The 13,543-nt window shown below is 42.7% G+C and overlaps 1 protein-coding gene across 1 annotated transcript in view; it reads right to left on the bottom strand.

The window, feature by feature from the left end:
* Positions 1–2,347: 2,347 nt before the first annotated feature.
* The window catches only part of BMERB1 (bMERB domain containing 1), a 46,033-nt gene continuing 34,837 nt past the window's right edge, over positions 2,348–13,543 (bottom strand). The window contains exons 3-6 of the mRNA XM_009092128.4: positions 11,149–11,222; positions 8,282–8,396; positions 7,131–7,213; positions 2,348–5,743 (exon numbers count right to left, since the gene is read on the bottom strand). Coding sequence (XP_009090376.3) covers positions 5,631–5,743; positions 7,131–7,213; positions 8,282–8,396; positions 11,149–11,222 — 385 coding nt within the window. The 3' untranslated portion in view covers positions 2,348–5,630. The remainder of the gene's footprint in view (positions 5,744–7,130; positions 7,214–8,281; positions 8,397–11,148; positions 11,223–13,543) is intronic.

Genomic DNA, 13,543 nt, shown 5'->3' with positions numbered 1-13,543 from the left:
TTGAAACAGAACAGAGAGCTGGGGTTTAGTGACAACTAAAACACCATAAATTGTGGAGATTTGAGGCTTTTTCCAGTTTTTTGCAGTGGAGCTGTTTGCAGATGCAGTCAGTGCCTCTTACTGCTCTCCATGCAAGGTCATGTGTAGGGTTTCTTTAGAAAAGAAGCTGTGCTATTTATCATGCTAAAGAGGAAAAATGGTGGAAGGGGTGTAAATCCAGCAGGTGGATGTCAGGTGCTCCTCCTCCGTGTGTCTCCCTTTGAGATGTTAAAATTGTTGCAAATAAGGTCATGTGAACATTAATAAAGTTAATGAGTTGCTTTTGAGTTATAATGGCTTTTTCCAGCTTGAAGATGGTAATTATTCAGGAACTACAAATATGGCAAATTTCTTTCACTGGAGTGTTTTGAAATTCAGAATCTTAACAAAACAGAAAAATTCAACTAAACTGAACTGTTTTGTCATCTCACAGCTTCATGGACAAAAGTAAAGATCTGGATGAGCTGTTCCTGACTTTCTCTTTTTTGGGGGGTTTTTGGTTTTTGTTTTGTGTTGTAATCTCACTCAACAGAACTGTTAAGTGGAGTCTGCTGGAATATAAATGTCAGGCCTGTTGCAGGTAAGCAATCACTTGACCTTACAGAGTACTTGTTCACTAAACAGTTTTAAAGTAAGTACCTAAAAAACTTAGTGGGAAATTCTTCATAACCAGTGTAATAAATATCCCTCTTGGAAATAATGAATATTCCTCTTTGAAAGGAGGAACAGGTGGTTTATAAAACCTTCCTAGAGAAGCACCACAAACCCTATAATCACCACTCTGTAATTTCATTTTTCAGTAGTTGTGAATGTTTTTAACGAAATGAATGAGTAAAATCCCTCATAGCACCTGGTATGTGATTACCTCCAAAGGATGAATTTGATTTTAAATGCTGCTTTGGTTTTGTGCTGCAAACATTCCCACTTCTTTTATTCTCATTTTATGTTAAACCATCTGTTTGAAGTTAGTAAAAAAGTGGTGATGGAAATAGCTTTAATTTTTTTTCTAAAATTAATATGGCTTATTTTGCTTGCCATAATGTACCAGGACAGACTCTTTGCATGGTGAGCTATGGTTTAACTCCTATTAATAGCATTTTCCTAGCAAGCATCACTTTAAATGCTGTATTCCTTCCTGTATGACTATTTTTTAGTATTACTTAGGTGGATAAAGACAGAAAAAATCCTAATTCCAGTGATTATTAAAATGGCTTGTAGTGCTATATGTATGCTACAGAATGAAGACTGATCTAAATAGAGAATGCTATTTTACAAGAAATTCCTGAAACGCCACTTCAGGATGTTATTTGAGCATGTTTTGACATGGCTGTCAAAGCACTATTGTGTGTCATGCCATGGCTCAAGTTTCACATCAGTTATTGAATTCAAAAGTGAAGAACTGTATCCTGCCTGTGTCATGAAGGAGAAAAACAACAAACTCTTCTGTTGGTGTAGCTGGGATGAGGTCACTGGCTGCAAGAAACTCGACAGTAGCTGCAGTCATCTCTGCTTTTGTGATCAAGCCTGTTACAGTCCACTGATCTCTGTAACTGATGAGATTCACTGTTTAGGTAGCAGCTCAAACACCTCTTGGTGTCTTACCACAATTCTTTCAGTCTCCCACGATGTGTTGTTGCAGAAAACTGCCTCTCATTAAGAAACAAGAAAGCAAAATAAATGAGAGAGGAGATTTCCACACCTCCTTACTCATCTCTGAGACAGAGTTGCTGCTGAGGCTGCCAGGACCCAGGCTCAGCTGCTGAGCTGTTCTCAGGATCCCAGTTGAAGTCTTGTGTGCACATGGAAGGGAGAGGAAGTTTTGGCCTTTAGGTAATATTTTTGGTAGATCCTGTTTGAAAGCAGCCTGCTTGCCTGGCTGTTTATAGGGTGGATGGGATCATGTGAAACAAGATGCACTTTGGTAACAATGGTAGCATTTGTGCTGGGGTGAAGGAGGATTTTTTGTTCATTTCAATAACAGCAGGGCCCTCTTGGCATGGCAATTCTGCTACTCAGATTATACCCTTATATCCTCAGTGTAGGGCTGGGAACTGTCTCTCATCTCAGCAGGCTCTGGGCTCTAGTGAGGTTCCAAAGTCATTAGAGCATGATGAGATTGGCATTTTTGGTGGGTTTTCTTTATCAGTGAGAAAATAATAAATTTCAGTAGCATCTCAAACTTACCCCTCAGCATTACTCCTTTTGTGCAGAATAGTAACCTTACAATTTTTGAGAAGTGTAGCAGCACCATCCCATTCCACTCCATAACCACCTTTTCCCTCAGTAACAGGAAGAAACAAAGGCTTAGTATAACACAGCAGCTTAGTTTATTTGGAAATATGTTTAACTTGGAAGAGATTCAGTAGGTCTAGGGGAGGGTACAAGAGAACCATTTGCTGGTGGAATTGGTGATTTGTACAAACAGCACTTCAGCACTTTTTTTTTCTCAGCAAACCAAGATCCTTTCCTGAACACAGTCATGTTTACCAGAGTGTGTCAAATCTACCTTACACATTCTTCCACACACTCTTCCTTTTGCACTGCCTTGCCTTCTTTCTGAAGTGATAAATAGCCAGGACTTCCAGAAGAGATACTGGGTGCTTCCATCAATGTCCCTCTGTTGACAGTGACTGACAGCTGAAAATCAACTCTGAAATGATGCCAGTTACTCCATATAGTCACCCAAAGATACTTGGGTGACTGATACTCTGCTGATTTTATATATAGGGATTGTATTAAGTGTTGTGCTCACAGGATCATGGAAGTTACAAAGCCTCTAGTTGTTCTTGGGATATTCAGTGATTTAGTCTGGTTTTTAAAAATAAGGGTCAACATTTTTACACTTAATTCCTTCCTAAATTAATTTGTTTAATTGCAGCCATTAGCTTTGCCATCAGCCATAAGGCCTCTGCTGTGTTCTAGACAGGCAACGCTAAACCAGTGTTGAACACAGTTGAGAATGTGACCTTACAGTCTTAAAAATCCAGGACTTTATTGCTAAGCAGCATCACTGACCCACTTCTGAAGGAACCACTTGTGCACTGCAGGCAAGCTCTCCAAACCCACCCAAATAAACAAAGAAATTTGCTAATTAAAAACAAAAACTGGCACACAGAAACCTCCCAGCTGAGCTAAGCTAGAACTTCTGAAAATGAAGTTCACTCTCATTAACACTGCTGGAGTTCAAGTCCCTTTGGGGCACTGGCTGCCAGTGCTCAACTGTAAGAATATTGCACATTCCCACTTGCTGTGTTTCTTCTTGGTTTTAATTAAAGGAGATTGCTCTGTAGCCTGGTCATGAGTGTTGCTTCACAGGAATGTCTGTTTCTTGCTAATGACATTTTTTCATGGAAACCAACATTGCACTCATTTAACTTCATTCCCAGGTGGATTCTGTGCAGCCTGTAGGGATCACCCCACTCATCAGCACAGCCTGGGTTAAGCCCTCATGTGCAGAAATCATCTTAAAAACCTCAAAAACCATGTGCAAAGTCCTTCTGGACCCTTCACTGGTGGCATTCACAGCTGCTCCTCCTAAGGTTTAAAGCTGGTGCTTCACTGCAGCTTTTTCCTTGCCTCCCATTTGCCTTTATTAATGACACTGAACATCTTCCTCTTTGCCTTTGGATACTGACAATTCCTGATGCCTTAACTGGGTACCAGCCAGAGCCTGTGGAATTTGACAGGAGCCAATGGCTGTTTCTTTCCCTCCAGTGTGTATTTCCTCCCCTGACAGCAGTTTCCCCCATAGCTGTGTAAATGCACCCAGGTGCCCTGCAGAGCCCAGCCCACACCAGGTGCAGAGCTCAGTGTGGTGGGGATGTCTCCACAAGGATGCAATAACCATACATGAGAGTCAGCCTTTGCTCTCTTTCCTGCATCTTTGGTCAAGTAATTAAAGTGCTTCATGTCTCAGTGGAAACCTTTTGTGTTTTTTCCTCTTTGATCCTGAAACCTGCAGGTACTTGGTGATGTTGGTTCTTTGTCTCAAGTGAGTCTGCAACACTGAAATTATTCTGGAAGTGCAGGTGGTTTTCATCAAATCAGTCAGTGCTAGAGATTAGGTTTTACAAGGGTAGTCTGAGTTAATTTAGATGGTGTCTATTGCCTTCAACCTTAATTAGATACTTTTTCTCTCTAAAAAAATAACTGTTTATCCTTTTGGGGTAACTGCTGTTAATTTTTTCTCCTTTCCTATACTGTGGTTCCTTGGTATATAAGCACACACTTCACTTAGCTGGCTTCACAAAATGGAAGTTCCTTTTGGAAAATGTTATTTTAGGAACCTGTTGCTATCTTTTGTTATTTCTAAGCCTGAGATTGTCACACTAGATCCATGTACGTTTAGTTTACTATTTACACCTATCACAGTACATTTATATGGAATACCATCACACAGACAAACCAGCTACTGACAGCTAATATAAAGATATTAGATTCCACAAGCTTAATCTGCATAGAGACCAGAAACACACTTAATTGTGAAACACAGACGAGTATTTCTGCATTTCCCTTAATTTTAAACCCATTTTATACAGAATGGGATCTTCCTGCCACAAATACCTACTTCTGTATTTGAATATTTGTCTTGTGGCCAATTTGTCTTGGGTGTCTTGTGTCTTCCTATGCTTTTTTTATGGATAGTTTCTATTTCTTGTGGTCACAAAATATACAATTAATACTTGTTTTAAGCATGGTTTCAATATTAGGTAATTTTTTTTTTGTTCTTCTCCCAGCAATCTCTCAGTGAGGTGTAATCTCCTGCTGCATGTAGCTTGTAAACATGGACAAAACCCTGGGTGAGTATTTCTCTTAGTTCTTGGGAGCCGGAGATCTAAAACAGAAGTGACACAACCTTGGACTGCATCATCAACTTGCAGATTACTGTAGCTGTGCTTTGCTAAAGCTGTGCCAGGGATTTATTTCCCCTGGTGCAAGCAATATTAATTTGACTTGAGTAACTTGGATATCATATGGGATATAAAAATCTGTAGCTACTTGCAGCATCCTTGTCACTGATCTCATTCTTTAGGAAGAATTTGAAATTAAACTCCACAGCAAAGCAGTTGAACATCACACAGGTTTGGTATTTGGTATGCAACATCAGTTATCCTACAGTTGCTTCCTCTATCACTTGTGCTATATATAGCATTGCTACTTGTGGCTTTTGTTCTGAAAACAGCCAAAATAGGAGAATTTGGCAATTTTTGAGGGCAGTTTGTCACGGGGGGGGGGAAGTGTACAACATATTCTTCTAAAGTGATAGCCCATTAAAATTGCTGTTTTACACCATAGTGGATTAAGTGTAGCCCCTTTTCATTCACCTGTATCACGGGGGTGGTTTGGGTTGACTCTACTGCTGATCTCTTCTGGTCCCTGGACAGCCACTAAATAGATTTCTTTTGTTTTTAGGCATGCGTGTAGAGTGATCCATGCAACAGTGAGGAACCTGCCATGGTCCAGTCCACAGGTGACCCCTGTGCAGCTGCTCTGGCCTCCCTCAGCAGGGTGCTGGTGGTTCCCCTCACCATCCAGTTCCACTCAATGGAAACACTGAAAAGACAAGCAGGCTGGGAAGCCCAGGGCTCTCTCTACATGATGTTGCACTGCGTGGCCCCACAGCAATCTTTAATGATTGCCAAGCCTGCCTTGGCGATGGTGGGCTTGCTTGGAGGAGGTTCTGCCTTCTTTTCTGCTGGGCTGCCTGCAATGTTCAAAACAGGACACCATTAGAACCAAGAGCTGCTCAAACTCTCTCTTCCTACTTCTGCCTTGAAGGGTGCAAACCGTTCCTGCCCCCTCTCCACCCACCCTGAATTTTTCAGCTCCTGTTTGAACAATACACTTTGGGGCTGACAGAGCTGGTTTGAAACTGCTCAGAAAGTCTTATCTCTTCAGGGAAGGGTGTTTAGAGGAGCTGGAGAATCCATACATCTCAAAGGGAGGGGAAACTTGCATCTGGTTCAAGGCAGGTGTCCCTTTTTCACAGCCATGGGTCCTTTCACAAAGTCATTTCACTGTTTACCTCCCAACAAGGAAAGGAGCTGGAGGACAAAAGTATTGCTAGAATTTATTCTCTCATTGGCTTGGATGCTGTAATTAGGGAACAAGATAAAGGCAGGTTTTCATTTTTCAGGGTGAAAAGAATCTTTTTATCTTTAAAACTGCATTTAGAAGCAATGAGAAAGCAAACAAACAAAGGAGGTGACTCATGCTCCCTGTGACTAAGGGGGTATAAATAATTAGTGATGCATCTTAAAATGTCTCTTCACAACCTTGTACTTGAACTTCAAGGTCATTCCAGTCCCTCTGGGAACTCTTGAGCAAGACCTTGATCTGTGCAAAATGGCAGAATGTTTGCTACAAACCTCTTCAGCTGCTGGACCTTTCTGAGAAGGGCACTGCTCTCACTTGACTCTGCCTGAGAGCTCATCTTGAGGCAGGGCAAGATCAATCTGGGAACTGCTAGAGCTCCTGCTGTGGCTGTGACTGTTCTGTTTGAAAGTTGCACTAAAAGCTACTGAGCATCATGAAATCCACTTTGTCTCTCAGAAACCAGTGTGTTTCCATTCTGCCTGCAAGTGATTTGGGTTGGGGTGATTCAAAAGCCTGTTTCTGATAGTAATATCTAAGACATTTGGGTCAGCTGTGGAAGTTTGCAGTTTTTTTCTCTAGTTTCCATCTTGACTGCAATAAAACAGGTGAACTTTGTTTCAGATATTCCAGCATGGACCTGAAGTGGTTTTTTTTCCCCATTATTTTTGCAGAAACGGAGAGGAAAATTATTAATAAAAATCTAACTGCTTAGAAAAGCAGCTTGTGGCACTGAATACAAACATACTTTGCATATTTAAAACATACAGAGCAATTCTGAAGTGGCCATAGGTGACTGAAATTCAGTTTTAAGGGGTAATGGGGTATCTGAAGTCTAAGTGGCCAGCAGCTGCTGACACCCAGAGTTGTTTCTAGGTGATCTAGCTAGCTTCACCTAGCTTTTACCAGAGGCTGCCCTGTGAAAATGCTCTTATAATCAGCTGTCTTTGGAGTTTTTCCTTTTGCTCTTGTTTTTTTCTCAATGATTAGGAACTCACAGGTAGGAGACTGTGTTGCTTTGTCGATGGGTTTTAACTTGGTGCGGAGGAACTCGGCCATCTCTCTGTCTTCTTCTTTTTCCCTGGTGGAAAAAAGAAAAATAGATGTTAGAGGAATGACAGCTTTCACTGTAAATGGGACAGCAAAAGCTAGAGCAGCTAGCATCAAGTCACTAGTAAACAATTAATTTCTTTGCTATTTTTAGAAACACTTAAACCACTTATTAAAAAGCAAAATATTTGCCTAAATGAAAAGTGCTGCTGAGGCTTTTGTGATTTGCACATGGGCTCAGTGAGAGCTCTGGGTTCAGGTCTAGCTCAGGCTCTCTGTCAGCTGCTGCCTCTGGCCAGCTCCCTTTGATCAGCTGCAGGACTGGCAGAGGCTTTGCCAAATCCTCTCCTTGCTTGCTTAGAATTTCCATGTGCTGGAGGAGATATTGTCATTTTGGGGAAATGGATTGAGTCTTTACTGCTGAATGAGGGGGGAGTGAGAGCAAAGCTGACTCTGTGGAGTGCTGATCTCAAACCAAAGATTGGACTTGGGTGCTGGAAGAGAACTTTTGAGGAAGCCTACAACTTTCTTGACAACTTTGGGCTAAGCCATGGAGATGAAACCCTTCAGAACCTGCCCATGTCTTAGGCAGGGCTGTACTGCTGAGTGCTTTTTAGTTGGTTTGGGGTTTTTTGTTGTTGTTTGGGTTGTTTTGCTATGACAAGATAGGAATAGGACCAATCAACATGACAACATGAATCATTTAAAAAGGAGGATTTTAGATGTCTACAAATATGGCCCTTGTAGAACTCCATTTCATGTCTCCTTCTTATCCCAAGAGAATTCTCTGGTAGCAGCATAAATCCTTTTCTTTGAAATGGTAAATGCCCAGATTGTTTCTGGTAGGAGAATAAGAGACCAAAGCTCACTGTTATTCATGAGATGACTGAATCATTAAGGGGATAAAGAGCCACAGAATTAGAGTAATCTAATTTTAATGTTTTTCCTATGGAATGGAGAGGAGGCTTTTAACTTGGTAAGTTGTTTTGAAGGACCAATTCTCTCCCATTAATGTTGATTTAAATTCTGCCACTTAATCTATTGTATTATTAGGCTTGTGGGATGGCACTAAATAAGTTCAGTTGCTCTTGGTTCTTACCTTAATCTCTCCACCTCTGCATCATCTACAAGAAAATCTCTTTTTTGTACCAGTCGATGAATCTTCTGAATCAGTTCATCCTCTCTTTGCTTCTCCATCTTTGTTTTTTCTTTTTCTGGTCAAAAAGAGAGAAAAGAGTGTGTTCCTTGGGACTCTGGGGAGTGTGAGGGGGTGGTGTAGGAGCTTGCAGATGTCTGAGGATCAGCTGCAGATTGAAGTCAATGGTTTTCCAGGCTGAGTCACCAAACCCCAGCAAGCTGGGTCACTGCCTCTGCTCTCCTCACTTGCTGCTCCTGGCTCTGATCAGCTTAATGGGCTGAAGGCTCTGTGGGGTTTGCCAAGCCTGCTTTTAATTTGCAATGACACTTCAAGACATTGCTTGGAAAAATTTTAAGAGCTTTGGCAAGAAAATAGTTCCAGATGCTTTGTTAAAATCCAATGTACAAACTCCAGTTGACCTCAGGGGAAAGGAGATCACACCAAAAGGAACTATTTCTCTGTGTTTCAAGACAGCTTTGGCTGTTGAAAATAACACCTTTTTTCCTATTCTGACAAGGCAGGTGAGCTGCAAACCCCCACCAATAGCATCAATTGTAAAATGTGGAAAAATAAATGCAAGTTTATTTTCCCTGTACTTCAAAAATCTCAGTAATTAATATATGTGCTTGTTAATTGGCCAGCCTGGAATGGCTAGGGTGTCTGTAAACAACAATTTTTGTGGCATTTGCAACAGGCAATGTGCCTGTTGCAAACTAAAAGTCATAAATGTTAGGGATTACAGAGCTGTTGTTTCAAGCTATAAAGCAAATGTATTTAAAACAGAATTCCTCAAACCTTGCAAGTGCAGCATAGATGAGAAAGCCAGAGGGGAATCCAAGCTGATGTATTTCTCTGAGAAGCTGAACATTTTGAGCAGCTATGAAGACACTTTGTATTAAATCAAGATTTTGGGCTTTGGGCAGCAGAAGTGGGAGCTGGGCAGGAGGGGTGAGCTCTGCAGTCTGATGCCTCTGAGCTGTGTTGTGTCTGCTGATTTAAGTTATAAGACACTTTAAATAGCTAAATTAATCAGACACTTGGAAACAATTGTTTTCAGTACAGATTACCAAAAAGAATGCTTAGAAGTGGCTGCTTTTGCCTGCTTTGTTGTTATGGCTAAGGAGCAAGGACTCTCCTCACTTCTGGAGATAGAAGCTTCTTTCTACTTCCTTTCAATCCATCCTTTTCCTAAATTGAGATGTGCTCCCCCATTACATCCTTCAGGAAACTGCCTGCTAAAAATGTTAATATATGTGCCAAAATACTGCTTATTCTGTGCACTAAAAGACTGATTCCACATCTACTGAAACTGGCTAAACCCTGTCCACTGAAAGCAAAGAGCAGCTCTCTGTACAGATCTGTGCTCTTACTGGAAATGATGGTGGAGCTCCTGTGAATGAATCCATTTCTGGGAAGTGTTTTTCCAGGTCAGGCCATGCTGTGTCAGCACAAAGTCAGGGCCAGCAGCTGCTTTGTCTTTGTCAGGACCAAGCTCTTGTGACCCTGCCTGCAGATGCTGCTGCTGGAACTTCACCTCTTGGATTCTTAATTTAGCTGAGATTTGTGGAATTCTAAGGAGAAACTGCTGTCTGTGGGACTCTGCTTGAGGCCTTGAGACTGGAAAATCACTTCTAAAAGATAAAAAAACCCAAACAGCAGGAACACCAAAAGAATGAAAGCTGATTAACCCCTATCTGTTAGTTCAAAGTACAGGAAAGCCTGCAGACCAGGAAAGTGAGGCAAGGGGCAGCATGCACAGACACTTTCCAGGATTTGTAATCCTTTCCATTTGAATGAATAATGAACCAACTGTGTTGTTATCAAAATTTTAAATGTGACCTCTACCAAGAAGTATGAGGAAAGAAAAAGTGAGAAATATTATTATTCTATTTGTTAGGTGCAAAATGTGGCAGGTTTTACCCAGCTGAAAGTGAGTGGTTTCAGAGTAGATCTCTTTCCTATGTCACAAATGCCCTTCTCTCTCCTTTCTGAGGACAAAGTTGTCCTTCAGAGTGGCACAATAAAATGTGAGGAGGAAAAATCAGGATATGCAAAGTCAAAACTTGGACTTAATAGTCAAGCAGGAGCAGGTAAGCAAATTATTTCTGCAGGGTGCTGGAGTTTGTGCAGTAGTATGTGATGTAACTGGCCTGCTGCAGCTGCTGAGAGCTCTGCAGGATCTGTTTTGTTCCTTGAACAGAGTGGGGCTGTGGATCATCTAAAATGGCAAAGCTGTGGAGAAGTGGAATTCCTCACTGATGGCAGCTGGAGTTCTGAGCCAAGGACTGCAGAACTGCCCACAACTCTGTCCCCCCTTCAAACACTGGATTTGCAGAGATTTATGGCAAAACACAAAACAGAGGTTTGGGCCTTGGTGTTTGTAGAAACCTGTTCTTGATCCTTGAAGGTAGATTTAACTACAGGTGTGATAACGGATTGGTGCAGCAAGGAAAAAATCAATCCCATCACAGTGATGGTTATAAATCCTTCTCCTCTCCCTCTTCTGTCTCTGGTATCTCAGCACTTTTCTTTTTCACCTGACAATCTCTGTGCCACTTGGTTCCCTTGAGATTGCCAAGGGAGTGCAAGAAATAAAGAATGTGCTCCTTGTTTGAGTGATGTTTGCAGGGCTGCTGCCATGGGAGCAGTGAAATACAGCATGAAAAGACATTTAGAGATTAGAGATGGGCAGGAAAATGGGAATTAAAAATGAGGGTTTGAGGAAAGAGATATAAAACTGCACCTTGTGGGGAGGAGATTCTGGTTGTTGGGGCATGGGTGGGGATGGTGTCAGGAGCCCAGGTGTGATGCTGAGAGAGAGCCCTTACCTGGGATTGCTACCAAAGTCTGCAGCTCCTGCTTAAGGTTCATAATGTCTTTGCACAGCTGGATGTCATCCATCCTGCAGAAACAGACAAAGCTTGGTCAGGCATGCAAACCCCACTCTGTGCTGATGGGATTGGCCAGCTCTGATCTGAGTGCATGGCCCTGGCCTTGCCTGGGACCTGCCAGCCTGAAAGGGATCCTGACACTCTTGGCTCACCAAGTTTCACAGAAAGCAAAGGGTATTTAATACCCATTAATACCCATAAATGCCCAGTGAGCCCTTGGTGACTTGTCTTACTCACTAATTTGTGTGTGGGTTCATACCTCTCACTGTGGATAATTTCAGATTTTACTTTCTTGAACATCAGAGAACATTCTGGAGTGGGCACCTGTCTCCATAATGGTCCTGGGAAAAGGCAGGGGAGCCTTATTGCACTTAGTGCAGCAAGAGTTTTCACCAGGGAAAGAGAAGAACAGCAGAGAGCCTGGGAAGGGGCAGCAGAGGGTGACAGATTATTTCGCACAGCCAGGGCAAGGTTCATATTCTACCACCAGCTTTCTTTGTGACCCTGCTAAATAATTCAGCTCCAACCCCAGAGATCTGGAAAGTGACATAATTTGGCATTTTTCTGTTTCTGAGGTTTTATGCCTTGGGTGAATGCCCTCCATGGTTGCTGTTAAATGCTCCAAACCCTTGATATGTGCAGGAAGTCCATTCATGTTAAGACACAGAAGACAGCTTAAAAAAAGAAAAGGAACATTAGCAGAAACTGCACCTTCAGTTCTCATTGAAACTGCTGCCTCTCCTGAGAGCTGCCACTGAATCACTGCCCTGGAGGGCAGCAGCCTCCAGCACCAGCCCCCTGGCCCAGGTTTCAGTGCTCCCAGTCCTCAGCCACAGGGGCAGCCAAGGCTCAGGTGTTGGCTCCAAGAGCAGCATCTGGGGCTTCATTTTGAGATCCCCCCCTGAGAGCACAAACCCAGCCTGTGTCATTAATTGTACATTCCCAGCTTGGCTCTCACCAACCTTTCCCTGCCCATGGATCTCTGGGCTCTGTTTTCCACAATCCTGAGCCTGGGGGGGGATTGGCTGAGCCCCTGGAGCTGCTGAAGTGCCACCAGAGCAGGGGCTGCCACTGTGTGTGAGAGAGAGGGAGCCCCCAAAGGACAATGCAGCCAAACTATTGAATTAAGTGAGGAGTGGGAAAAGCAGGTACTTCTGGCACAAATAAGACTTTAATCACAACCCAGGAGCTTTTATTCTCTGTGCTGCCTCTGCCAGGACTGCAGGTCTCTGCAGGGAGCTGTCCTTCAGCTGCTTTGCTGCTGTCAGTAAAACATGTTGATCCTTCTGTTATTTGCTCTTTGGGTTAACTCCACATTGCCTGCTCTGCTACTTCCCCTGTGCTATGACAGCTGTTCCTGCTGCCTTTTTACCCCTCTCCTCCCAAAATACAGCCATGAAATACCTCTCCTAATAGCCTTTATTGCTGACCTCTTTTCCCTCTCTGTGCACCCCTGTCACTTCCACTGGGATCTGCTCTTCCACTGCCCATCTGTCTTGTAGGACTTGGCTCTGGTGGGAAGATCAGCATGTTTGCCTCAGGACTGGAGCATGGTCCTCTGCTCTGTGTGTTTAGGACACTTGGAGGAAGAGATGTTTTTCCTGATCAATATTCTGACTTAGGCTCCCCACATTATTCACTCTCATCCCAATCAAAGCCTGCTTTACTCTAGAGATCCATCACACTAAATGGTACTGGAATTACTTTTATCAATTAATCTTAAATGCTGTCCTCCCAGGAGAGGGATATTCCAGTTCCAAGGCTCACAGCCCCTCATCTATTCAGTGCTCACAGCTCCTCATCTCTTCAGTGCTCATGCACTGTGGGTGGCATGTTGGTAGATCTCACTGAGATGACCATGCCTAACAAAGATGACATTTTCTTGGCAAGAAATGTTCAATATTGAACTGCTGCATTCAAATGATATCAGGCCACACTCTCAGCTAGTAAACAGAACAGTGAGTTTCCACAAAAGAGATCTCTGTGATAGACAGAGAGGATTTTTTTTCCTGATTCAGAAGATTTGGCTTCATTCTGAGAAGCTCAGAATACACTGATTAAAATACTTTACTATATGACTTTGGCTCCCTGCCCTCACTAAGGAACTCCAAAAGCTAATGGCACTGCTCTCCTCTGAGGATTTTCAGGAATTTAAAACACCACCAGCAGTATTTCCAAGTGAGCAAGACCATTCATGTTCAGCAGTCCCTATGGTCCCTGTGCCTCACTTGTGGCAAAGCTCCTGGCCACGTGGTGCACCTTTAGTTGCACTTTCTCCCCATTATTTTGGCTGGTTTTCAGTCTGACTGCAGAGCATGTAGCTGGTACTCCA

The sequence above is a fragment of the Serinus canaria genome, chromosome 14 (assembly GCF_022539315.1).
Source record: "Serinus canaria isolate serCan28SL12 chromosome 14, serCan2020, whole genome shotgun sequence".
Classification (NCBI taxonomy): Eukaryota; Metazoa; Chordata; class Aves; order Passeriformes; family Fringillidae; genus Serinus; species Serinus canaria.
Note: the sequence above shows the minus strand (reverse complement) of the source record. Positions and strands in the feature narration are given on the sequence as shown.